At 41.6% G+C, this 26,276-nt stretch overlaps 2 protein-coding genes across 4 annotated transcripts in view; both read right to left on the reverse strand.

Moving 5' to 3' along the window:
• Positions 1-1,051: 1,051 nt before the first annotated feature.
• On the reverse strand, positions 1,052-9,241 carry BLOC1S4 (biogenesis of lysosomal organelles complex 1 subunit 4). Of its 3 annotated transcripts, none has more exons than XM_071736991.1 (5): positions 8,870-9,241; positions 8,414-8,485; positions 7,023-7,124; positions 6,211-6,345; positions 1,052-1,954 (listed from the first exon to the last, which is right to left on the reverse strand). In XM_071736991.1, the coding sequence occupies exons 1-5, from the start codon at positions 9,224-9,226 to the stop codon at positions 1,862-1,864; spliced, it is 759 nt and encodes a 252-aa protein (XP_071593092.1). In that variant the 5' UTR covers positions 9,227-9,241; the 3' UTR covers positions 1,052-1,861. The 3 variants fall into 3 exon arrangements, with proteins under 3 accessions (XP_071593092.1, XP_071593093.1, XP_071593091.1); XM_071736992.1 differs by having other exon boundaries at positions 1,798-2,013; XM_071736990.1 differs by lacking the exon at positions 1,052-1,954 and adding an exon at positions 2,541-2,681.
• A 1,064-nt stretch (positions 9,242-10,305) lies between these two features.
• The window catches only part of PARD6G (par-6 family cell polarity regulator gamma), a 68,183-nt gene continuing 52,212 nt past the window's right edge, over positions 10,306-26,276 (reverse strand). Inside the window, exon 3 of the mRNA XM_071736994.1 lies at positions 10,306-13,213. Within this exon, the coding sequence (XP_071593095.1) occupies positions 12,354-13,213 (860 nt within the window). The 3' untranslated portion in view covers positions 10,306-12,353. The remainder of the gene's footprint in view (positions 13,214-26,276) is intronic.

Below are 26,276 nucleotides of genomic sequence, written 5' to 3' on the forward strand. Positions count from 1 at the left end.
TCTAGCCCTGCTTTTGCTGATCTCTTTCTCTTGTTGATTTAAAGTCCTTCTCATCATTTCATCCAACTCACTTGGCAGAGTCTTGACTTTTCTCACTGGTATTTGCAACGAGTTTGAAACAGAGCTGCTCATTTCCCTTGTTAGCTAACAACATCATAGTTGATTTTCCTTAGGCAAGATTTCTCTGGCATTACTGCTTTGTATTTTTCTTCTTTTTGCTACAGAAACATAATTGAATCCAGGAAAAGTCAAAATACAGAAAGAAACCATATTTTTTGTTCAATTATATTGTTTAGTATTTTTGCCCTCAATAAATACTTTTTCCCTTAAAAGACTTCAACTACACTGAATTTTAGATGCAACAGGCACACTTCCAAAAAAAATCCCCAGCAATCACCAACACCAAGAACAAGGGGCACTGCTTATCACCAGCAGTTGAACCATTGACTTTGGAGTTGATAGAACATTGCTAGAGAGAGGCACCTGAACAGGATGCACAGCTCTGGTCCAGACTGCCCTTTGAGTTCTCCTAGTATGGTTAAAGCCTCTCCTAAAACTGTGTACTTGGAAGCAATGCACTACAAGGCAAAAAAAGAAACTGGAAAGGTAACAAAATTGCATGTGTATGTCAGGTCTGTGATGGATCTTCATTCTTACCTCCCTCGTTCAGGGATCTCACCCTCATCTCTTCATGCTGCTCCAAGTTCTGTCACCACAAGGTTACACCTTAGCATTTACCCTGGCTTATCTCCTGGGTGTGCCGTTTTCTGCCTCTTCCATCCCTGCAAAAAACTTTTAATTTTTCTGTATGAATCAAGCTGAACTGAATTTAGTAGTTGGCTTATAGTGTTGGTCAAAGGTTGGATCAGGTGATCTTGGAGGTCTCTTCCAACCTATAATATTCTGTAATTTATGATTAACACTTCCTGGATATAATACAAGACTGTATGCAAAAAAAAAAAAAAAAAAAAAAAAAAAAAGAAAAAAGGTTTGCAGAAACAAGGGTGTAGTTTGATATTGTCAGGTGAAACACAAGACCACAACAGCAAACAGGTAACTATAAGTTTATTGGTAACATTCTCAACACTGCAATCAGCCCCAGTAATTGCACAGAGGGTTGTGAGGTAAAAGCAGCCAGTCTGGTCAGGCACCCATCAAGGCTCAGTCTGGGGACATCTCTGCCTTGATGTGACACTTTCTCTTTTTGGCAGTAGGTCTTACATCAGGCTCAACTGGTCACACCTCACACAATACAACACTGCAATAGGTAGAAGCTCAGGTTGCTGTGACCTTATGACCAGTGTGGGCAAGGTGCTTGCTTTGTGATCACAAACACTGAACCAGATCCTTCAACTCCTTGCTGGTATTACACTACCTCCCCTTGTGACTTGTACATCCCAACGTGGCACATTTCTCTGTACAAACTGCAGGAACCAGGTTCCAAAACTTTGAGTGGATTATTTTATGCATAGGTTTTTTCCACCTCAACCAGTACATTAGAAAAAAAAAAAACAAAAAACCCCAAAAGATATCCTTGTGGTATAGCTATTTACACTTGAAGCACCACATATATTTATGTGTTAAAAAATATAAAAGTAAGTTTCCCTATTTAAAAAAAAAATCTGATGCAAAGTGTTTTTAAGTTCCTTTCCCAGTATAATATGAAAATTTATACTGTGTTTTAGGAAGACTTTAGAAATAATACACACAAACACATGCTACTTGAAAATACTACCTGAAGGAAGACAATAAGAATCAGAATGGCAATATGCCATCAATAATACTCAGAAATTGAGGTTAGCATTTCTTTGTTCACTTGGCTGTCTATATTCTGGCTGGTTCGTACCAATCCCAAAAATCATCAATGAGGTGTTTCATTAGCACAGGGGAAATAGTCTTCAGTCTTGAAGAGGACTGGAGGCTCATAGAGGGTCTGTTGTCGTGAGGAAGGTTTCTGCAAATTAGACAAGTTTATTTTTCACCTTCTTAGAAAAACAAGTTTTAAAACAAAGCCTACAGGGATAAAATGCAAAAAAAGTAAAGTTTTAAGGGCATATCACCCTAGACATGTGAATTTCTAATTATAACTTCAATGGGTCTGGCATATTTCTTAATGTTAGTGAAGTAAAGCAGCCTTTGACTTTTGCCATTCTCTCACCTGAACAGACTCAGACCTGGAAAGTACAAGATACGCCAGCTTTGCAGGAGCCAAACAAGTTATATTTTCCATTTGATGGTACAGTCAACATGACTTCATCCTTCCAAAGCCCTAGACCTTCACCTGTCCTGCTCTGGCCCTTGAGTTCTCCTCAGGAGAACTGAGTTCAAGTTAACCTCAGTTTTTGTTCTCATTTACTTAAGTTTAAAAAGTCCTCATATGGAAACATGTGTTTCCTGCTGAGCTCCTTCATCAAGAACAGAATACATGTACTATGACATACTATCAAAAATAGTATGATAGTAGACTGGAAAAAAGCTGTTACATTGTTTTGCATGAAAAGTGTATATGTCTTCTAAATAGTAGCTGTACATTGTTTTGCTATACCCAATATACCTCAGAAGGGGGTCATGCAGATGATCAGAGGGCTGGAGCACAGGCTGAGAGAGTTGGGGTTGTTCAGCCTGGAGAAGAGAAGGCTCCAGGGAGACCTTACAGCAGCCTTCCAGTACTCAAAGGGGGCCTACAGAAAATTAGGAAGAAATTCCTTACTAGAAGGGTGTGAGACACTGGCACAGGTTGCCCAGGGAAGCTGTGGCTGCCCCCTCCCTGGAAGTGTTCAAGGAGAGACTGGATGGGGCTTTGAGCAACTTGGTCTGGTGGGAGGTGTCCCACTGGCTCCAAGGGGGGTTGGAACTGGATGATCTTTAAGGTCCCTTCCAACCAAAGGTGTTCTGTGATTCTGTGATTCTAAATGGTTCATTTAAAGAGACAAAAGCAAGGACCACTACTGACTATTGTGTCAGCCTTCCTGCATGTAAATAACGCTGCACTGCAACAGACTCAGTGCATGTTTTCAATATATGACCTAAATAGAAGACTTAAAATAAAATTCTTTTTGATTCATTAAAAGATTTTTATGGACTATTTTGCAGAGCTCACAGTTTGTCTGAAGACTTCTTTGGGTACTTTGTGTGTTTGGGACAAGGAAATTTGGGCCTTTATCAGTTACAGAGTTAAAACCACACCAAATATTATTCGTATACTTGGAGTTTGGAATTATTTTAGAGAACCAAAATGCAAATATAGTTAACCATACCTACAAAAGAGCTAAGTGGAATTTTTTCAATATTCAGTTGAGCTGTATATTTGTACTCCATATGAAATGCCCCCTTGTATATAAAGTTGCTCATTTATGACACTTAGATTGTATTTGTCTTTAAGTTTATGACACCATTAATTTCTTTGAAATGTTTGTTTTGCCATCCAAGTTGTATGGAAATAAAAAAAATATAAACAAATATTAGATCTCTAAGTGGATGCTAACAATGTTCCCTAAATCAGAGATTTTGCCAAATGTAAAAACAATCTTTGAAATAAAAGTTTGGTATTTAAAAATTATTACATATCCTGTACTGCTACACCTTGCAAGCAAGGGAAACTAAGGCCACTGGTATTCTGCAACTCATGATGCTGAATTAAGAGGCATTATGTCTGCATATATGTACAAAAGGAATAATTTCAATCCAAGGAGGAAATTCATAGGCAAGCACAGCACCCATAATTGCTTAAGTACACCTTTGGAATAGTTATTTTTGCAACTGCTTAGCAGACATTTTTAACTTCTGAGAGACATCTCACTTCTGAGAGACTTCTGACATCCTCAGTGATCTCAGAAGTCTTACTGTTCTGTACTTTACACTGCCTGGTATGCACAAAGAAAGATGAAAGGGAGCTTACAGACACACAGCTTAATAAATACAAAAGACATTCTTTGTGTAAAGAAACAGATACATTTAAATGGGAAGAGAATGAGGGGGACTTAGAATGGGCTGGGTTGGAAGGGACCTCAGAGATCATCAAGTCCAGCCCTTGATCCACTCCCGCTGCAGTTACCAGACCATGGCACTGAGTGCCACACCCAGTCTCTTTTTAAATATCTCCAGGGATGGAGAATCCACCACTTCCCTGGGCAGCCCATTCCAATGCTTGATCACCCTCTCAGTAAAGAAATTCTTTCTAATGTCCAACCTAAACCTCCCCCGGCACAACTTGAGGCCGTGCCCTCTTGTCTTGCTGACTTGACTAAATTAAAATTGTAGCAGGCAAACATTAACTACAGCTACAGTGAAAATCATTTTATCAGTATATAGACTTCTTTTCACAGAATCACAGAATGTGACCTCCAAAGATTGAGTCCATCCTCCCTGCCAGAGCAGGGTCACCTAGTGTAGGTCACACAGGAACACATCCAGGTGGGTTCTCAATGTCTCCGGAGAAGGAGACTCCACAACCTCACTGGACAGCCTGTTCCAGTGCTCCAGGACAGTGAAAAAGCTTTTCCTTATGTTTACATGGTACTTCTATGCTCCAACTTGCACTCATTCCCCCTGTCCAATCACTGGGCATCACTGAGAGGAGCCTGGCTCCATCCTCCTGACACTCCCCCTCAAATGGATTGATACATTGAGTGAGCTACTGAAATGTGACAGGAGAAGAAATCTCTGCAGGCATTTTCATTCAGACATGCTTGTGTTTACTAGCAAAAGCAGCTATTTTACTATATAATGCTCAGAACCACAGCAGAGCAGTGATGTGCCTTTTAGTGTATCAGTTAACATCAGTATGTTCAGAGGGTTAGTTTTACTGCTATCTGTCCTCAAACCAAGAGACCACTGGGTATGCTGGGTTCAGTTTGCTGACACTTTCAAAGACTTTCCACCTCGTTAATTGTGGAAAACCTGATAAGCTGACAATGTGTTCCAATGCAACACTAAAAAAGCACTTTTTTGAACTTTCAAACATTCAGTAGATTAGAATTCCAAGGTTGACAACTGTTTTTAGCAATCAAATGGAATATACTGTTCAATATTCTTCAAGGCAAGTGCTGCAGTTGTTTTTAAGTGGTCCACAAATAGCAGCTTTGTTTTTTGTTTTTGTGTTTTAAGAAAAAAAATGCCATCACTCCGAACTTAAACACCAAATAAAATTAAGGAATGAATGTTAACTGACTTAAAGACTACCCAGAAAATAGCAGTGAACAATAGGTTTCCCTATTCTTTCTATTGTCTTACCAAGACAATACATATTCCTTTTCCATCTATTCTTCTCTGCTGCTACACATTCTTGCAAAGCGTAGGAAAAAAATACTTCAACTAGCCACAACCTTCTTCCTCTCCCCCTCTGCAAACCTACTAAATTTCAGCATTCTCACTAGCACTCTGATACAAAAACCTAGTGCAGGATGAATATAGAAATAGAGAAAGAAAAGAACCTAGGAGCCGACAAGACACAAAGAAGGATGTTGTACTGGTGACGCAAAGAGACATCAGAAAATTTTTTTTTTTTTTTTTTTAAATCAGAATGTTATTATAAAACTAGGGAATAGTGCCATCTTCAGGCTAGGTAAAACATTTCCTTGACACGCTTTAGAGAGAGCACTTGGAGTCTTATGTAGAACAAAAGCCCACAAGGAAAGAGAAAAAACCCCACATCCTTTGAAAATTTAATAGGGTGCTTACACAATTTCTGAACTGTGTGGATTGAGTATAAACAGAATCTTTATTTTAAAAATACTGTGCTATATCACTTTCATATCCATGTAGAAATGTTACAAAAAAAGGATATTATTAACACAGTATGATCCATCAACAGCGTTGTCTGTATAGGATCTTCCTGCTTGCTTTGCATACCAGAGATCACAGATGCTTTATAATATAAAGGCTTATGCATTATGAATTTGTTTGTGTCCTTCACACTGCCCTCTTTCTGAAATCAGTCTTATTTTGTAAAGTTACAAAAATCCTTGTAAGAATTTGTGATTTTTAACTTTGGGTGGGGTTTTTTTTTTTGCTTTGTTTTGTTTGGTTTGCTTGGATTTTTTTGCCTATTTTTTTTTTAAGCCTGAGAACTTTGCAAAAGTCCTAATATAGTACATAAAAGTATTACAGTTAAATTCAGTTATATCTGTAACAAAGTTATTACTGTTTTCATCATCCACTCTGTTAAGCAGAGCAACTAAGCTGGTCACATGGTAACAAAAGCTTACTTACATTAAGGAAAGATGGCATGCTGATCGTGTGCAAGATTTTCTTGAATGTGCTGGGAAAAGCCCCAAGGTCTGTTTCAGCCTTTATGACCCGTTCTTCCAGTCCAGCTACAATGTTTCCAATCATCTTCACAAAAGCCTAGTGTGGAAAAAAAAAAAAATTACAAAGAGGACCAACTTTTTCAGTAAAAAATTGAAACAGGATTATTAACTTCATGACAGTGGTCAAAGTTCTGTTACTTACATGAGGAGTCAAAAACTCCCTGCTCCATTTCCCTTCTGCCCACAAGTTAACTTTATTGCTGCAAAACCAGGTTAAATCTAATAAAACAGTCTTGCTTTTCCTATTTGCCTTTCAAATAATGAATTTAGACTTCTATCTGTCTTTCTACTGAAAGTGAGACCAACGATCTGAAGCACTGTTCTGAAGCTTTATCAGGGATTAGTAGACCTCCCATTCTATGAGTCACTAAATAGCTCCCAAGACAATGACTTTGAAAGATACTATTAAAAAAAGAAGAAAAAGTGGTACTATTGCTTTCTGAAAGTCAGATGTCTGCCCTGCTACAAGGAGTAAACTGATTTTTTAAAGGTATTTTTAATTAGAATACCCAATCTGTAGAAGTTCAGAGTAAACTATGCACTCTTTATTAACCCTGCTAAGTACTGAATCCAGACTGGACATGATCAGCAAAACAGAACTGAACCCACCTGACATCCATGTGCACACACACACACACACAGAATTACAGCACATCATTAATTCTTCCCACCCATCAAGAAACTGAATATATGTAGAAGGTATCAAATGCATACCTCTAGCTTGTCGATTTTCCTGTATATGTGTCTCATTTCTGTAGCTTTTGTGTAAATTTGAGGTATACTTTCATTGACAACCTGAGAGGAATCACTTCGAATCTAAAAGTCATTCAAAGAAATAAGACAAAAATCAATGAGTAAAATGAAATGTTCAGCAGATTCCATTCTGGAACTATGCTTGTGCTCCAATTAAGAGATTAAAAGTCATAGTTTAAAAATATCAGATTACTATTAGTACAAAACCACTAGGTTAAAACTATTAAGATAGCTTCTTTTTGGTTATTAAGTGCCTTTTAAGAAAATTTACTCTGCACAGGCCAATATTCACCTTTACAATTATATTAAAAATAGGCTGCTACGACCTTATCAGAGGCGGAACATTTCCCAAAACATACTAAAGAAATAAATATATTAAACTAAAATTTTTTATGTAAACTTTACTATCTGTAAAAAAAAAAAAAAACAACAAACCAAAAACCAACAAAACCCAGGCCACAGAATCCTTTGGGTTTTTTCTTCTTTTTTTAACTGGTTAAAAAATACAGTAAAGTCTCCCTTAGACTAGTGCAGATGAACCACATGTACTGAGCTCTATGAGACAGCCTGTATAGCAGTGACAGCTTATAGAAACTTTCCACTCAGTTTCCCTTCTCCTCTTATGAGAAAGTGAAAATAAAACTGCCTTTCAAACAAAAGGGTAAGAAAAGGTCCCATAAAGACTAATCTGTAATCTAGTTTAGGAGGTTTCACAACTCTGATTAGATGCTTGGATTATAAAACCCAGAGAGAATGCGAGAATGTCTTTCTGTACATTAAAGGAGAAGCAGAATATTGGGAGACCCCCTTAAGGGGGGCCTAGAGGAAAGCTGAGGGCATGTAGCAATAGGACAGGAGGAAACTATTTAAGATAAAGGAGGGTAGATACAGATTACACATTCAAAAGAAATTCTTTATTGTGAGGGTGGTGAGACACTGGCACAGGTTGCCCCTTCCCTGGAAGCGTTCAAGGCCAGGTTTGGATGGGGCTTTGAGCAACCTGGCCTGGTGGGAGGTGTCCCTGCCCAGGCTGGGCAGGTTGGAAATGAATGCTTTTTAAGCTCTCTTCCAACCTAACCCATTCCTTGAATCTATGTTGGTATTGTCCTTTTAGCCATCCACCATTATGTCATTCAAAACTGGATTCTATGTATGGATACAGAAAAATATATAAACAGAATATATAGCTACATGGGCATATTTTTCTCCAACATGGAAGTTCAGTGTGTGGACCTGGAACCTGTCTGCCTAGACCAAAGGCTGCTTTCAATCTTGTGTTTTTCTGTAAGACAGAGTACATAGTAAACTGCATTCTGACTCCAAAAACACATACGCGTGCAGGTTATACATACCATGTCCAGCATTCCTACAAACTCATCCACTCTGGTCAGCAAATCTTCTAGGCTCTTATCTAAGCTTTCTATCTGCAAAACAGAAATCCTTTAAAGAAACTCGGAGAGGAAGGGGAAAAAAAAAAAAAATAAAAGATTGTTCCAAGCAAAGCCTCGGAATACATCAGACATCAGCCAGACTAAAGCCATCTGATTATAAACTCCACAGCTTTACGAAGCACCGGTGTCTGGGCACACCGGGAGGTCCTGTCTGGCAAGAACCACCCCGAAGTCTTGTGACCGGCCCGGCCCAGCGCCGCCGCCCCGCTCCGGCCACCCGCCCGGCACCCGGGCCGCTGCGGGGAAGGGCCGTACCGCCGCTCCCCTGTCCCCGGGGAACCCGGCAGACCCAGCCCCACGGGTGGTGCGGAGACCCCCGCCCGTTCCCCGGGGCGCCCCGGCCGCTCCCTCCCTCACCTCCTCGATGAAGAGGCTGCGGTCGACCAGCAGGTACGAGGAATACTCAGCGGCGGTGGCGCTCAGCAACGCTTCCGAAGCGTCCTCATCCTCCGCCTCCCCGAGGCCTGAAGCGCTGCTGTGGCTCTGGGAGACGTTCCCGCTGTCCGCTCCGGAAGAGGTGCCAGGCGGTTCGGTGCCGGGCGGCTCAGCCTCAGCCGCCTCCCCGGACCCCGCTGCCGCCGCCATATCACCGCTCCCCCCACGCGGGCTGCCCTCCCCTCGGCCCGGCGGGGCGGGGATGGCGCAGGCGCAGTCTCCAGAGGCGGGGCCGCGAGTGGCCCAGTCCCACCGCCTGTCCCCGGCCCGCTCGCCCATGGAGCCGGATTGGCGGCCGAACCGGGGCCCGGAAGGAGCACATATATCGCCGCGGAGGTGCCGTCCTCTCAGGCTCCGCAGCCCGCACGGAGGCCGCTGCCTCTCACAGCCCCCGGACTGCCCTCTCCGCGCTGCACCCCCTTTGCTCGGGGACCGAGGGGCGGCTGTGGGGCTCCTTCCCCAAGGAAGATGGGGGAGAGTTTGTCCTCCAACAAGGGGGTGGGGTGTGTGTGCCCGTGTTCCCTCAGCAGTCCAGGGTTAAAGCCTCGCCCAACACTTTGAGAAGCCCCTCGCTGGGTGAATCCTGAACGGCCCCGTCCTATGCCCACCCGGAGGTTTCTCCGGTGTCGATGTGAATTGGTAAAAGGGGTTTACTTAAAAACCAAAACCAACCAACTCACCAGCTACTAGAAGACAACTTCAGTTGTCAATGTGGTGTGTCATAAAATACACTTTTTTTTTTTTTTCTTAACGGATGGGAACGAGCCCAAAACGTTTGCAAACCATCAGTCACTTCACAAAGTGTTAGCTCTAACATCAATATTTTGCTATTCTCAGCTTGCAGTTGAAGTCTGGGGTACAATACTTTCACACTGATGTCTGAAATGCAACTCCTGTTTCCTACATCTTGGGATGAACTAGCTGGAAGAGTTTGGATATTTTGTACTAACACACTTTATTTGAACAGGCACCGAGCAGTCCCCAGGCACAGGTGGGCAGCCAAATTTACTGTGCATGAGCTTTTTCTGAGGAACCAGGACTACCCCAAGACCCCAAAACCATGATATTTGAAGCAAGCCACACTAGAAGGATTGTAGCAAACTACTTGATTCCCAAGGGAATTATGATAGTGGCACCCTTTGCTAAAAGCAGTACTGGGAAAAAACGATTACGGGGAAAAAACTTGGTATCAGTTCACTACAGCCAGAGGAACCAAAGTCTGGACTGGTACAGGGAAAAATATTACTAAGATGGTTCTGTATTTGAAAAGTCATCAAACCAGGTACTTTGTTTCCATGGGGGACATATTTCTGTAGAAAGATGTGCATAAGCACAGGGGAAAGGATATAGCATAGAAGTAAGACAGTGCATATTTTATTTCAGACAGGTCACATTTTTCATCAATTAAATAAGGTAAAATGAGTAATTTCAGCCAGATAAATCCACTTGTTCATAAAAGTAGTCTTATTTAAAAATGTAACAAAATTTTTCTGATAGGATGGTCTGATTGACTGAAGCATATCCAGCTATTATTTTTTTTACTGCACCAATAATCAGACTTAATTTAAAAATGAGAAACTTTGGTAAAATACAAACACAGTTTTAAGATGAACAGGATCAATGTTCTATCCTTACTGTGCTGGGAGAAATACAGCTCTATAACCGCTGTGATACCTGGAAGAGGTTTAATCAGAGTAAGTGAAAGGATTTTAAAATAAACTCTTAAAGCAAATCTAAAAGAAATAAACTAAGTTCAATGTCCCAAACATGTTTAACGATGAACAGAAGACCGGTTGTTCCACAGGTATTCTAAATTAGCAACAATGAATTAGTCCACACATCCTTTGTCCAGCCATTAGAGATTCCGAAATGGAATGCGATATTTTCACACCAAGTCTTCTGATTTTTCATGTCCATACAATATTTAAGAAATGTCTATTCCACCATATAAAAAAGCTTTAATGTACTACAAAGTTAAAAACAAAAAGAAAATGACACAAGCTAAAAGTAGAAAAATACATTGTAAAACATTTATATTTTGTTCCTTACACTGATCAAGATATAACAAAATATTTTAGATTAGACCACTTTCATAAATTCTTGGCATTTTTGGAAGCAGACAGTTATTGACTCCACAGTCACTGGTCACCCACTAGCCAGCATCCAGTAAAGATGCCTGACCCTCACAAACATCCTGGATATTTTAAGTTTCTAGCAATCCTGTGTAGTCATTAGGCTTTATATTTACTAGAAGAGTCCAAAATTAACAGAACTATTCTAAGTTAGATTTGACAATCAGTCAAGCATCCCTGCACTGATATAGCAATCAGCCAATCTTTTCTAAGGCAAGACCTTGTGGATTTAGGTTGCCCCAAAGGTACAGCAAGGACCTGTGTCAGCTCTGAGGTGACGAGGACAGACCTAGCACACTCCTCCACTTTTGTTGCCTTCTCTCTTGCATCCCTAACATTCACAGGAACCAAGATACTGCAAAAACAGAGATAATGGGGGGGGGAGGGAAATAATGAAAGAGAGGTATTATCTAATAAATATCAACAAAAAATACATTTAGACATAATGATGCCGAACCTGGTTTTAAGCCCTTATTGCCATGGTTTTCTTACCGGGTGCAGCACGGGGCTGTGCTGCCGGCAGGCCTTGCCTCTGACCAGCGGGTGGTGCTGGTACCCCAGCAATGACAGCAACATCCTCCAACACTGCCTCCGCAGGATTATTAAAAAAAAAAACCAACAAAAAAACTCAAAAAAACCACAAAAAAACCAAACCCCAAACAACATCTATAGTTTAATTTGGAAAATGGATTTGCAGCATCTCCCTAGTGTTGTTACCACCAGAGTAGGAAACTTTTGTAGAGCTTGTCTGGATTAGACATGAGGTGGTAAATAGGATGTAAACAAGTTAGTGGAAGGTCTGCATGTAACAGTAAGAAGATGGGATGGCTATTAAGATGCACTTTCTTTAAACTGGTGTTAGAGGAAAACCAGATTTCACTTCAAATAGACATGTCTGTTACTATTAAAATCTAATTCATATACATGCATGTATAAATACATCCACCCATGCATTCAAACCCAAGTATGCAGCACTGCCATTGGTAGCCTGTAAGACTGCTTAGATTTATACCAACTAAAATAAATTTCTGTTCTCATGTTAGGGCTGGAATATCAACCAGGTTGTGCAACTCTGGCTTTCTCCTGACAAATTTTGCAGTGCATGAACATTTTATGCCTAACTCCAGATGCCACATTTCCTAGAAAGCAACAATCTTCCTGCACTGGTGAGGTCTATGAGGATTATCAGCTCTCTGGTTTGTGCATAACACGTTGCAAGAGTCAATTGTCCCAATTGGCACTTAAGACTAAAAGGAGAGTTTTGGGAATTGCTACTAAAGTGTAATGACTGTTCCATCCTCCTCAATACCTCCCCTGGGGATAACCAGACTGTGTCGGGGATCAGTTTTTAAGGAACTGAGTAGTTTGTGGATGTTGCCATTGCTTTCTCGTCCAGAGTTGTTGTTGAGCACCAGGTCCCTTTGAAGTCTGTGGCTAAGGCTGCTGCCATTGATCCGAGAGAGGCTACTGGAAGTAAGGCTGTGAAGTTTGGGAATGTGCTGTGGCTCCAGACCACCCTCGATGACAATATCAGCCTCTTCATCACTCTCCATTTCATCAGGGTGGAAGTTCTGCAGCACATGGGATGTAGGCAAGCTGTGGTGACTTGCAGTGCTGTCTGTTGACTGACCAGAGCTCCCAGACATCCTACTGCTTCGAATAATATTATTCCTCTGGTTTGCTGGCTTGACTGTGATAATAAGATTATGGCTGTTGGCAATCATCATGTCTGTGACTTGGTCAAGAGTCTTTCCTGCTACTTCAATGCCATTAACTTCCAGGACTTCATCATTCACAGCCAGCAAGCCCGTGCTCTCTGCTAAGCCTCCAGGAACCATACGAGAGATGAAGATACCAGGTACTTTTTCCAGTCCATGAGGAGTAACCCTTACGCTGGTGCCATCACGAATGTAAAATCCTAAGGGTTTCTCACACCCGTGTCGATACAGCCTCACTCTCCTGTGTGTTTCAGGAAGAATGTCCACATCTATTATGGAAGACACTGGTCTGAAATCATGAGGCATGCTGATGTTAATGTGAGGACGTCGGCGGAGGTTGTCATTGCGGAGTGTCACCAGAGCTTTCTTCTTCCTTGATAGGGTATTGGTCCCAAAATTACTGTAGTCCACTTCATCTGAAAAAGAAATGGTACCAATGTATCAATCAAGCAGCGAATAATTTCATCCACAGGGCATTCAATGAAGACCACACTCCTGATAATATGGAAAAAATAAAATTAATTCTGCCACTAACTCTAACCTGCATCCTATTTTAGGTCCGTCAGCACATAGTTCTGAATGAATGAGTTGTTTTGAATGACTACCCGCAATTCTTCTGTATTTTGACACAAAATTACTTATGTTCTCAGCTCCTGCTGTCAGCTGTGCAGAATGCAATCACTTGCAGCTGCAGGCCTGGTAGACCATCTGAGATGTGAGACTGTATTTTCAGACTTTTACTGTAATTTTATTCATATGTCTCAGGTGGGCAAGGAGTGTATACACATAGCAGACCTTAGGTACAAACATGCTGAAAACAGGGTGAGAGAGTAGTTGGGTATGTGGCTTTAGACTAGCCTTTATTAGTAAGGGATTTATGTTCATATGCATCTCTTGATAAAGCACTTTTCTTTTTAGAATATTTTAGTTTATTCCAGCTGAACGTGACAGCAATAAAAAGCACTAAACACTAGAAGTGCCAAGTACCAAAGAAGTTCTGTATAAGCAAGCAGCCTGGCAGAAAGAGAAGAAAGGAGAAAGAAACTTCTCTGCTGCTTCATCCGTATGCTAAGGATCACAGAATAGACACAGACACACACAGTCCTGCCTTTGAGAGGAAGATCCACAGGAAAGCAACCTTTCTAGGGTCTATACTTTAAGGATTTGTTTAAATATTTCAGTTTCAATATCATTATCTCAAGGGCATGTGCAAAGTGATCAACTTCAAATCAGCCAAGTCATATAACAGGTTATTCCATATAAGAAGTTCACGCTGTGCTTTGCATTAAAAAAAATAAGTCATGAAGTAGTTAGTGTATAAAATACATCAATGCATTTCACATTAAAAATATTGTACACGTTTCAAACCTGAAGCATATCTTTTTAGATAAACTAACAGGCTTTCACTTTATTCCACTGTTGAAGATGAACAGTAAACTACAGAAGTACAATTACAGAACTGCCACTGAGAAAATTTTCTCTCTGACAAATTAGCCTTGCATAGTAATGTTTGAGAAATAAAAGACAATACCTCTACCTAATAAAGGCTGAAAAAAAAAAGTGTTAGTAAAAAAGCTTATAATTACATTTTTATTTCTTGCAAGGTCTCATTTTCAAGTCAGCTTTCAAGGTAAAGTCTATTATTGATAGACTTCAGTTAAGTGACACAAGTTAACACAACTCAAAGGACACTTCAACAAGGTGTTAAGCAGCAATTTTGATCTAACTGAGCATGCTTGGAGCAGGGTGTTGCAGTTGGTTCACCTCAGAGGTTCACCTGCAGTTAGTTCAGCTGCAGAGGTCCCTTTCAGCCTAAATTATTCTGTGGTCCTACACACTATTTTGGGGTAATCTGAAGACCTCAGAAAGTCTACCATTTCTACCATTTAAATAATATATTTAAATTGACCATGCCAACACTGAGGACACTACAAGACATCTAGAAGCCCATCCTGAAGGAAAGGCTTCTGTGAAATAAGGACGCTCCTTGGACAAGCGTGCCGTGTCTAAGTTCACACTTTCCCCTTGTCTCTCCTCTGCTCAGAGATGTACCAACTGCACAGCCCCTACTGTGTTATTTAGACTGGTGAGACACAAGACTGAAGTCCTTAAAATCATGCAAGAAACTCCCAGCTGGTTCCTGAAAGTGTATTCACAGCCAAGATGGCGACTGTGTGGAGACAGCACTTCCACAGTCAGTGCAGGGTCTACTCTTTTGAATTCACAAAATTCAAATTCAAATTCAATTCAAATTTGGCAGCAGCCAAAGCCAGGTATTATTTTGTTTCTGCCATCAACGTCTACATTCACCTAGACTTCAAGTTTTAATGGATGACTTTGAAGGCTGGAAACAAAATTTTTTTCCTTGTCAAGTATGGCTCCACAAAAATGCATTTCATTACTGCAATCTCAAACACTGCGCAGCCTCACAATTCACTGATAAATTTCTGTGACAGTCCTAAGAAAACAACTCGGAGATTCAGAATTAGAATCAAAATTCTTCCTCACTTGAAATACAGCACTGCACCTTTAAAGTTCAAGACAACCTCTACCGCAAAATTTAAGTTTAAGGTGGCAATTAAAATTACATGTGGGTTTATGGGTTTAAGACTGTCTCTTGCAATGTTGGCAAGCCAAACTCAAAACAAAAGCCACATCCATTAAAGACCCAGAAAATTAGCATTACCTTGGTTGGATAAGACCTTCCAGATCACCAAGCCTAACACTGATAAGACCTTCACTAAGCCACATCCCTAAGCACTATATACTCTGAAATACCTCCAGGGACAGTGACTCCAGCACTGCCCTGGGCAGCCTGTTCCAATGTCTGATAACCCTTTCAGTGAAGAAATACCCAATCTAAACCTCCCCTGGCACAACTTGAGTCCATTAACTCTTGTCCTGTCACTTGTAACTTCATTGAACAGACCAATTCCCACTTCTGTGATCCTGCTGGCCACACCATTCCTTTTATAGGCCAGGATGCCATTGGCCCTCTTTGCCATCAGGACACACCACTGGTTCATGTTCAGCCAGCAGTCAATAAACACACCCAAGACCATAGAATCATAGAATCAGCTGGGTTGGAAGGGACCTCTGAGATCATCAAGTCCAACCCTTGATCCACTACCGCTGCAGTTACCAGACCATGGCACTGAGTGCCACATCCAGTCTCTTTTTAAATATCTCCAGGGACGGAGAATCCACCACTTCCCGGGGCAGCCCATTCTAATGCTTGATCACCCTCTCAGTAAAGAAATTCTTTCTAATGTCCAACCTAAACCTCCCCTGGCACAACTTGAGACCGTGCCCTCTTGTCTTGTTGAAAGTCGTCTGAGAAAAGAGACCAACTCCCACCTGGCTACACCCTCCTTTCAGGGAGTCGTAGAGAGTGATGAGGTCTCCTCTGAGCCTCCTCTTCTCCAGGCTGAACAGCCCCAGCTCCCTCAGCCTCACCTCATAGGACTTTTGCTGGAGTCCCTTCACCAGCCCAGTTGCCCTCCTTTGGACCTGCTCCAGCACCTCAATCTCCTTCCTGAACTGAGGGGCCCAGAACTGGACACAGGACTCAAGCTGTGGCCTCACCAGGGCTGAGTACAGGGGCAGAATCACTTCCTTGGACCTGCTGGCCACGCTGTTCCTGATACAGGCCAGGATGCCATTGGCCTTCTTGGCTACCTGGGCACACTGCTGGCTCATGTTCAGCTTCCTGTCAATCCAGACTCCCAGGTCCCTTTCTGTCTGGCTGCTCTCCAGCCACTCTGATCCCTCTCTGCTGGGCAGCTTCCCAAGCCTGTACCACTACTGGGGGTTGCTGTGGCCAAATTGCAGGACATCTGACCTTACTGAAACTCATGCCTTGGCCCATGGATCAAGCGTGTCCAGATCCCTCTGTAGAGCCTCCCTGCCCTCGGGCAGATTCCACCTTAGTGTTGTCTGGAACTTTACTAAGGGTTAACTCTATCCCCTCACCTAGATCATTGCTAAAGATGTTAAACAGGAGTGATTCCAGTACTGAGCCCTGAGGCACACCACTCGTGACCAGCAGCCAACTGGTCCACTGACCACAATTCTCTGGGCCTGGCCGTCCAAACAGTTTTTAAACCAACAGAGCACGCGCCCATCCAAGCTGTGAGCAGTCAATTAAATGAAACACATTCCCTAGTTATCCATCCCCTGAAAGCACCCAGGCAACTTTTCTCTCCCATTCCATGTTGGTACATTAAGACTGATTTACTTCAAGGCAGGCTTGCTAAAACTTTATCAGATAATTCACCTAGGAAGATTTGCTGACAAAACTGTTTTCTTCCCTTTAAATTAACAACAACCCAGAGAATTAATTGTCTCAACATTCAAGTTTGTGATTATCGGGTACTAATGTCATAGGAGAAATTCAATGGTCCTCCTAATGTGCACGGGTTATTTCTGAAGCAGGTTTTTCTGGGTAAATCACCACCAGGGCAATGGCACAAAAGAAGAGTTTGTTATACCCTGTGACCTCCTCACCTTTGCTTAATCCACTAATCTGTCTCCCCAGACAATCACCAGCATTCCTTACCTCTGAACAGCTTCAAAATAACCACCTCTTTTAATAACAAAAAGCCCAGCTTACCACAAAAATGATATCTGTTTCCCCCAAACATTAACCAGGCAGAAGCAGGGATTACATTCAAAGTGATTCAGGCTACTTTCAGTGTCAGACTGCTGTGTCTGACCAGTGTTGGATTTAGTATTTCAGGGCTGCCACATGTCCTCCTGATGACAGGATTTTTTGTTTTTAAAACAATGTCAGGCATTAGTTTCCAACTGTGACCCTAAACATATGAGAAGGATGAAGTCCCAGTTTTAACAGGTAGAGCTTAGAAGCTCTCTGAGCTAGCTCTCATTTTCCAACCTATAATGGTTTTAAGAAAAAAACCCAATTAACTATTTTCTAGAAAAAAGTCTAGAATATACATTCCTTGACAATACAGGAATTATCACTTACTTGTATTTAAGATGACCTGCTGCTCACTAGTAGTTACACTTGCTTGGGACACCACTTTAAAATTAATAAAGTAAAATTAAGAAAAAACAGAACAAAACAGCTACCCCCTGTTTTAACAACAGCTGTTGCTGTGGCAGCAGAAAGTTATCAATCTCTAGCACAATGAAAAATAAACTTCCTTCCCTCACAAGGGAACTGGGAGAAGTCAGCCAACATCACTCATTTTTATCAACTACAGGGTGGTCACACAGGGGTGTATTACCTATTTCTAGAAATAAAGCTGCTCAGGTGGCATGTGTCAGGCTGAAATGAAAACTGTGTCACTGCATAATTTACAAAGATACACTTTTAATGAAGGTCTGCAGCTTCTTGTTGGGTTTTGAGTTTCTTTCCATATAAGATTTCAAGCAGGAATGCCACTTCAGTCAATGGAATGGACTATGCTTGATGCCAGGTCTCAGGGAAGACCTGTATATGCCATATGAGACCAGAGAGAGCTCGTTTTTCACATTTCATTTCTTGCAATATCAAATTGTCCTTTTGCAGAACAAAAAGTCTATAGAAATCTGCATGCCTCCTAGCATAAGTGCCATCAAGTGCTTAGAACTCAGAAAGTCTTAAAGCCTCATGGTTTACAAAGTGTCATGATTCCCTATGCACTGAATGAGGTTGGGGTAAAATGCTACCTGCATGTGGCAGAGGGGGAGTTTGTCCTTTAGGTGGTGAATATGACCCCAGTTTCTTAGAATGGGCCAGGTTACAAGGAGCATTTTCATGTACAAGAGGTGGTACTTTCAGATAAAGATGTCCTATGAGCTGGATGGATAATCCTGGGTAACCACTTAACTTTGGAAGACTCAGACCCACATTTTACTTGTGCCCATAATTTGCTTCCTATTGAAAATACTGTTTCTGTAAAAAGAGGTGAAGAAGAACATTTACCACAGTTGGAGGAGGACTCCTCAGCTTTTCAGTTCTCTTCTACTTGAAACGACAACCTAAAGCTACACAAAAAAATACCTCAAACTCTTCTGTAGGAACTGAATATCATTGCAACTCTTTTCCACATAAGCTTCGAGATTTTTTAGATTTAAAGAAACATCTGGTTATCTAATGATGAGTTACACAAAGCCTTAATTTTGTTGTATGCATTCTGTTAGTATGTGCTTTTTTTTCCCCCTCTTTTCCAAGTTGTCACTACCTACTTACAAAAGATAAACGCTGCAGATCTCTTTACACAAAGATGTATCTGCCTTGACAACGTTGGTGGCTGTAGTAGTGGTTTAGTCTTTTTTTTTTAACTGCTGGAACCACCTTCACTTGTCCAGCAACAATAAAATCCAATAAAGAAAAACTATTCCAGGCATGGCTACTTCATTATCAGAATTTACTTTTTTTAAAAAAAACGTATCTGGAAAGTTATAGACAGTAACAACTTTGAGGTACTCTTTAACAATTCTGTAGTCAGCCAGTGACTTTACAGAATACATTAAACCTTCCTGGTGGGCATCATGAATCCTATCACTAAGTCATACAGAGCATAACAGCAGAGCATACTTACAGGGCTATTTATAAGGGGAAGAAAACTGCTTAGAGCATCTGGTTGTAGCCAAGAGAGTATTGTATTTCTTTAATTTATATGAAACAAGAAATTATAGACCTTCTGAAAAAACCACCAGGAGCACCACTCCCACTGCTTGGACAGCTGTTTTTCATAGGAACTGCCTGCCAGAAATACCAAAGCTTAGCCAGATAAGATTGTATAAACAAGCTGAATTCCACAGAGAAACAGACTGCCAGGCTCCTATAGGAGCTGTTCAGTTCAGACTCTACGTTTTCAGTGTACATGCACTCATGGCTTATTATTTCCTCTGGGAACTGTGGAACATTAGTTGACAGCTCTGGAAAGTACTTCAAAGACAAAATTACTTCCACTAGGGAGAGCAGCACTTCAGGCAGCTTGGGAAGGAGGCCAATGAGTCATTAATAGTGCAGGGTAACCCCTCCATCCAACATGTCTCTGTTATTGAGCATTCAAATTAGCAGCAGTCATAAAACTGTTTCAAGGGAACATGTCATGTTTAACCCTTCTACCTTTCTGCTTCTATCCAGCTACGAAGCACTGTCCGTGTTTGACACAAGTTGCATTCAGTTCCTGTCTTCTCAGATCAAAACCAGAAGCATTTGTTAAGGAATCGGACAACAAATAATTTGGCAGTCTCTCATCTGTGACCTGTAAGGCTGACCACATGCAAAGGGATTTAAGAGGAAACAGATATGAAGTGAACTATGGCTTGAAGGGAGGTCCAGTGCCAATACCACTCATCAAGGTGTATTTAATGGGGGGAAAAAATACCCTTATCTGAATGCTTACATTGCATTCTGTGTGCTACAGGAACATTAAAAAAATCCAGCTATTGCTGCTGCCAGCAACATCTGGGTGAACCAATCTGAAAAACACAGTAGGTAAAGTAGTTGTAGCTGGTCTTCAATCCAAAGTCAAGTGATGTGTTTTTCACATGCACACGCCTCTCTCTCTGTGGTCAAATAACTATCACAAGTAGCTGGACACAATCTCACTAACATTTAGAAGACTACTAAACATTACAGACATTCAACAGGGCTTTTGAAGCACAAACAAGATCAAAAGGGATAAATTCAAATTAACAAGGGAACACATTATTCTTGATATCCTTAATCTCAACCTTTGAGTTATGAAATCAAAGCTTTTCAAACATTTGTTTGTATGCTGTAAACTCGGACATATTTCTGAAATTTCACCAAATAACTGCAATAGAAAGAAACCTTGAGAACAGCATCCTGCTCTAGTCTAGCCCCTACTACATCTAGTAAACTGCCATTTTGCAAAAGGCAACCTTCCTTCTATAGTGATTCAGTGTTAGAAAGATACATTTGTGTTCCTCTGATTTTAATCTTCACCTACGAAGAACACTTTTGAAGTCAGAAGGCAAATTTGTCTCTCTCTACTCCCCAAAAGTTTATCAACTTAAAATATCCTAGCCCCTTTCAAGAAAGTGAACATTATTCAGCATGTTACAGGAAGCAAAATTATAACTGCAGGCTCCCTTTCTGGTGTCAGACCTGCAGAAGGCTGCCTGCCTTTAGAATTGCTGCTCTCCTGCATTTCTCACTGCTTGTCATCAGAGGCCACTGTTCCCTTGCTGAACCTCTCTCATCTCAGCAGAAGGCCCTTTATTTTTGACTTAACTGCAGTGCTCTGAAGGAGCAGAAGCTGTTGCTCCACCTTCAGGTCTGAAACCAATACCCACAAAAAAAAGTGAGACCTTGCCCCAAGCATCCAGGCGTATACCTCCCAAAGCCATCTCCACCCTCAGAAACACAAACTAGCCCAAAACTAGCCCAAAAGCCATCTACAGGACTTCAAATTTTACAGGTAAAGTTGTGAATGGTGTTTACAAGGATGGTATTTAATAAGATTGTCAGGGTCATCTTTTTCCAAGTTTCATATGACTTCTACTCTAAAGTTTGGCAGAAACAGCCCTTCTCCCCTTGTTTCCTTCCACAAACTACATTATGGCAAGGCTGTTATTGCAGCATTAGAAAATTGTGGGGTTTTGAGCTTTGGCTTGGGTGTTGTTTTGGTTTGGTTTTTTTCTTCAAATATTAATGTCTCCCTTTTCCTTCTTCCCACCTTCCTGTAGGATGCTGGGGTAAATCATGTTTCCTTTGCACATCTCATCCATCAGTCACTGATGTTCATGCCAAGGCCCCAGATGCTGCTAGGGAGGCTTTATTGGTGAGATGGTTTCCCAGGCCAGTCAGTGCTGAGCAGCCATCCAGCAGCAGTAATGGTGGGTGATGAGTACAGAGAGTAAATAGCATGTGAGCAGCCATCCTCCTGTCTGGAGCTTGACAAACAAAGCCCATTACCATGTACCCAACAACTTCCAGCAGCCATCAAACACAGTATACACTCAGCTCAAATGAGGGCTACCAATCTTATTAAAAGATGCTTTGGAGGAAAAAGAAAAAAAAAAACCAAAAACCTTCCTTCCCACTCCTCCAAATCCCAACAACCACTACTCTCCAATTTATAATTTCTTGCAATCTCTTCAGCAAGTCATCATTACAAACTTTACAGAAGTTATTAAAAAGCAACCGTTTAATAATTTTATTTTACCCACTCCATTTTTAACCTGCAAGACACACATGGTACCTCTTCTGCTCACTCAGAAGAGCAGGCAATTGAGGGGAGCACCATCTGTTCCCCATACATACACAAAGGGAGTATCTTGTTTCCAAAAGAAAATGAATATGCTATGCAAAGCAAAACAAAACCAAGGAAAATGAGAGATCAAATTATAGTAACTCTTACTACACACTGCAGATACAGTAAAAAATTTATTACTGACACAAAAACCAGTGGATTTTATCAAGTGTTCTGTGAGTACTGAATGCAACTTTCCCAGCTGGCAGCACAAAACCAGTTGCCTTTTGCACAAGCCTAAAGTTTGTAAGATATGAAAGGTAAACTGAGTTGAAAGACTGAACAACAAAAAAACAAATTTGGGAAAATACCATTCTGTTTTTCATAGCTGGAGTACTTTGAAAAAGTACCACAACTAATGAAACCAAACTCATCTCAGGATTGTATTAATTCAGAATAAAAATTTTAAACCCTCTGACATGGAATATTTTATTTTTTTTTTTGTCTCATAGTAAGCTCTGAACAATCTGTAGATAAAGGCTTGGAAAGGCAGCACAAAATGAAGGTAATATATTTGTACTGATCTATTAATGCAGTCACAGGTCAACAGAGAAAGGTTTAAAGAACTGCAGCACTGAATCTGATCAAAACCATCATCCTATAGATCCTGATATTAAAACAGAGCCTTCTTATCCTTCCAGAAATTACTCTGGCAGCATCAAAGGCTGTTTCAGGGCTCTGCTCAACAGTGAGCAGAGACAAGCCACCCTAGGGAGGCAGGCCCTGTATTATCCAGATAACTCTGCCTTTAGCTTGCCCTAGGAAAATGGAATCTCATCTGGTATTCCACACTCCCTCCAGCTGCATTCTGCTATACTTCCCTCTTTCTGTCTGCTGGGTGCTCTCCTCCTCTCCAGTCCAGTGATCCTCCCTCCCCAACCAAAACCAAAACTGACAATGACCAAGAATTGTTTGTTCTCCTCTATTCACTTAATTGCTAATCACATTGCTGTAGCATACAAGTGTTTTTTCTGTTTGGAAGGAAAATATATCCCAGAGCTGGGAACACCACTAGCTTTGGATGATCTATACCTGCAAACCTTCTTGGTGACTGTGGTTGAGCTACTCAAGTCAGCATAGGCTTTATCCCCTGCCCTATGATTCTTCCCTGCTTTCAAGAAAAATGCAGTGTTGCCAGGACATGCACATCAGAAGACAAAAGATATCTCACAGTCATTGCAGTGAGGACATTCAACTGTTGCAAACATTAGGACTGTGACATACAAGGATATTAGCAAGAAAGAATTACTTCAGCACAGAAAACAGTCTTTCTCATGCATTCTTTTGCTGAGTAACACCTTATTCATCCCAAACTAGTTCAGACAAGCAAGATAAGAAGTGCCTTTTCATTTATACTTCCAAAGTCACAGTAAAAATAACTAAAAAATCCTCAAACTGTGGATTGATATTTAATGAAGTTTTAGGTCTGAAATAAATAAATGTCGGTCTCTTCCACATTCTTTACCCTGGATTGTTCCAAGTCACTGCCACAGTTCCTAAGAGAAAGATGTGTTTTTACAGTCAAAATTTTTTTCTAGGATGCATTTTCTCTCCTAAAAAAGAAGGGGAAAAAAAAAAAGAAAAAAAAAGGACACAATCATGTTTTGATAGCTTCACTGTTGTGGTGTGATAATACCACATACATCCTGCACTGGGGAGGGGGGGAGGCAACCATTTACAGTGCTTTACAGAGCACTTTTCTGGTTCCTGCCTCTGAGCCGGCAGATTGTAAACAAAGTCCCGATTCTGCCTCTTATCAAGGAATTAATAAGATTTCAAAACAAGTGTGGCATAAGAAATTAATTACAACACTTGTCTTTCAAGTCACAACCTCTGGGAGTCTCCCAAAGCTTTGCTGGCTGGAGTTACATCAGTCACAAGATAAACAACCCCTCCTGGGCCAGCCCTGCACAGAGCTCCCCACAGCTGCAGCCTCTCACCAGCCCTACGCAGCTGAGGCCCCCTGGTGCCCCCCCAGCATTTATGGTGCCTCCACCTGTAACCTCCCAGATGCCCTGGGATGGATGGATGGATGGATGGATGGATGGATGGATGGATGGATGGATGGATGGATGGATGCCCTCCTGGCTGCCGGGGGTGGGGGAGCTGTGGGAATCCCACCCGGTTTATCTCCCACATCCTGTGCCACAGTGACACTGCCCCAGTGCAGATGTGTCTTCCAGTCCCCTGCATCCCAGGCTGGAGCAGGCCAGGGTGGACAGGAGCAAGCCTGCAGGTGGGAGGAAAACAGGCAGCACCAAACCTCAGCAGAAGGGAGATGGAGCCAGTCATCCTCTGGACTGAGGGAGCAGGGCCAGTGCAAGCCTGGGCTTCCAATGTAGGGATGAAAGGATGGAAAATGAATTTCCAAAGAAGCGAAGCACAAATGAAGGCACCTTAGGTTGCAGAGAGACAACGGAGGAGCAACCACTGCTACTACAAAGCAGAAGAGCTGCAAACAGGTTTTATATAAATCTCTTTAATGATCTGTTTTCTAACGTGGAGGAGAAGCAAGGTCAAGAGCCCAATAAACTAGTACAATTCAAATTGTGTCTGCAATGCTTGATTTCCCCAAGTTGCCCCTCAGGCATCCTCCCCTCTTTGGAGGATGAGGCTGTTCACATCACAAATAGGAATTGTTGCTTCTTCTAGATACAAAGCAAACCAGGCCTTCCTGATGACAGGTCACAAAGTAATAAAAGCTGCCTGCAGAGTACAAAATAAGATTTTACCCAACTAAACAGAAGGCCACAAGCTAACGCTGCTCTGCTGGGGAGTCCACTCATTACAGAGACCCAGCCCTGTCTGCTTGAGGAAAAAAACACTGACCTCTTCCCCAGCACACAGGTTCCCCTACTGAACTCTGCTGCTCCCAGACCCTGTCCACAGGCCAAGGGAGGGCTGAAAAAAGTCTGACTGTGCCTGTCCGGGATTTGCTCCATGCACACCCTCCCAAGCACATGCTGCTCATCTCAGTGGAGGGAGAAGCTTCACAATACTCTTATTCTTTTCTTCAGCACAACAGTGGGTATTTAAAGATTAACATCACATTGCACAAATTCTCAATGTGAAGTTTATCATCACCCCTGTGGATCTTTCCTCCCCTTTGTACTAGCACATTATTACATGGTACCCATAACTTCTGCTGTGATGGCAGCACTTACCTGGGCTACAGGTAAGTACCATCTTGTTTCCTTAGCAGCCATAAAAGCATGAAGCAAAAGGGTCAGAGCCATTGCCTCAACCCTCTTCCTCAAAACAGAAATATACAACTGCCATTGCTTTTCCAGCTGAGAACAAAACAAATTTGTTACTTTTAATGTTAGAAAGCAATATTCTTTCATGGCCATCTCTAGAAAGCAAGAAGCACTTGACTTTCATCCTTCCTGTCAGCAAAAACTATGTTTTACATAAAAGCACTTTAAAGGACCACAATTCTGGCAAAAGGATCAGCTGTGTAGAGTTATTGGCAAAATTGTTTTGCTAACATTGTTTTTTATAATGCTTTATTCTTTTTCTCCATCACTGGCTAGGACTCCATGTCAAACTGTGTCAAGAAACCAATAAAGGCTGCAGTCAGGGTTAACTTAGCACCTGTGGGGACCCTCCAAGAGCTGCAAACAGAAGCAGAACCCATGTAGGAAGGGTCCAGCACTCAGATGACCACTAACCACACTGTGAAGCTTCTCTTTTTCTACAATACCAAGCACTAATTCTGGAAGACTGAATAAAAACAGCACACAAAAAAACTCCACCGAACCCAGGATCAATGTTTACTCCACTTAAAAAAAACCTTGGCTTCTTTGTTCAAGCAACTTTTGAGACACCCCACCAATTACTAAGGGGTGGTAAGGCTGCTGTACTTTTTCTTTAAAAAAGTGTTTCTTCCTATGAGCACATGATACAAACAAGGGAGTGGCAGACAGGAAGTGATTATTCGGAAATTAAAGAATTAGATCGGCTTCCATGATACTAGAACAAAGCATGACACCAGGCAAGTGAGGCTGACATTTACTGGCTTGAGTGTAAGAAAACTTTTATTTACTAAACCTAATTCGTGTAAGCTTTTTGTCTCTGTAATGAACACCAGTGCTAGCAGCTGCAGACACTGATATGCCTCCTGGGGAGGACAAGTGAGTCCATGTATTTCACCAGCAAACTTATACCTAACACCAGAACCTCAGCTTCTCCCCAGACAAGCTTTCTTGAATGAAAGCAAAGCTCTGGAAGCAGTAGCAGCAAG

Source organism: Heliangelus exortis, chromosome 2, assembly GCF_036169615.1.
Source record: "Heliangelus exortis chromosome 2, bHelExo1.hap1, whole genome shotgun sequence".
In the NCBI taxonomy this organism is placed as follows: domain Eukaryota; kingdom Metazoa; phylum Chordata; class Aves; order Apodiformes; family Trochilidae; genus Heliangelus; species Heliangelus exortis.

What these genes read in the sequence shown, in the direction of transcription:
- BLOC1S4 (XM_071736990.1), bottom strand. Translation starts at nt 9,226, where the DNA reads ATGGGCGAGCGGGCCGGGGACAGGCGGTGGGACTGGGCCACTCGCGGC. An exon ending in TTGTAGGAATGCTGGACATG is followed by an intron (nt 7,125 to 8,413) that starts GTATGTATAACC and finishes AATGACTTTTAG; the next exon opens with ATTCGAAGTGATTCCTCTCA. An exon ending in GGAAAATCGACAAGCTAGAG is followed by an intron (nt 6,346 to 7,022) that starts GTATGCATTTGA and finishes TTTCCACACTAG; the next exon opens with GCTTTTGTGAAGATGATTGG.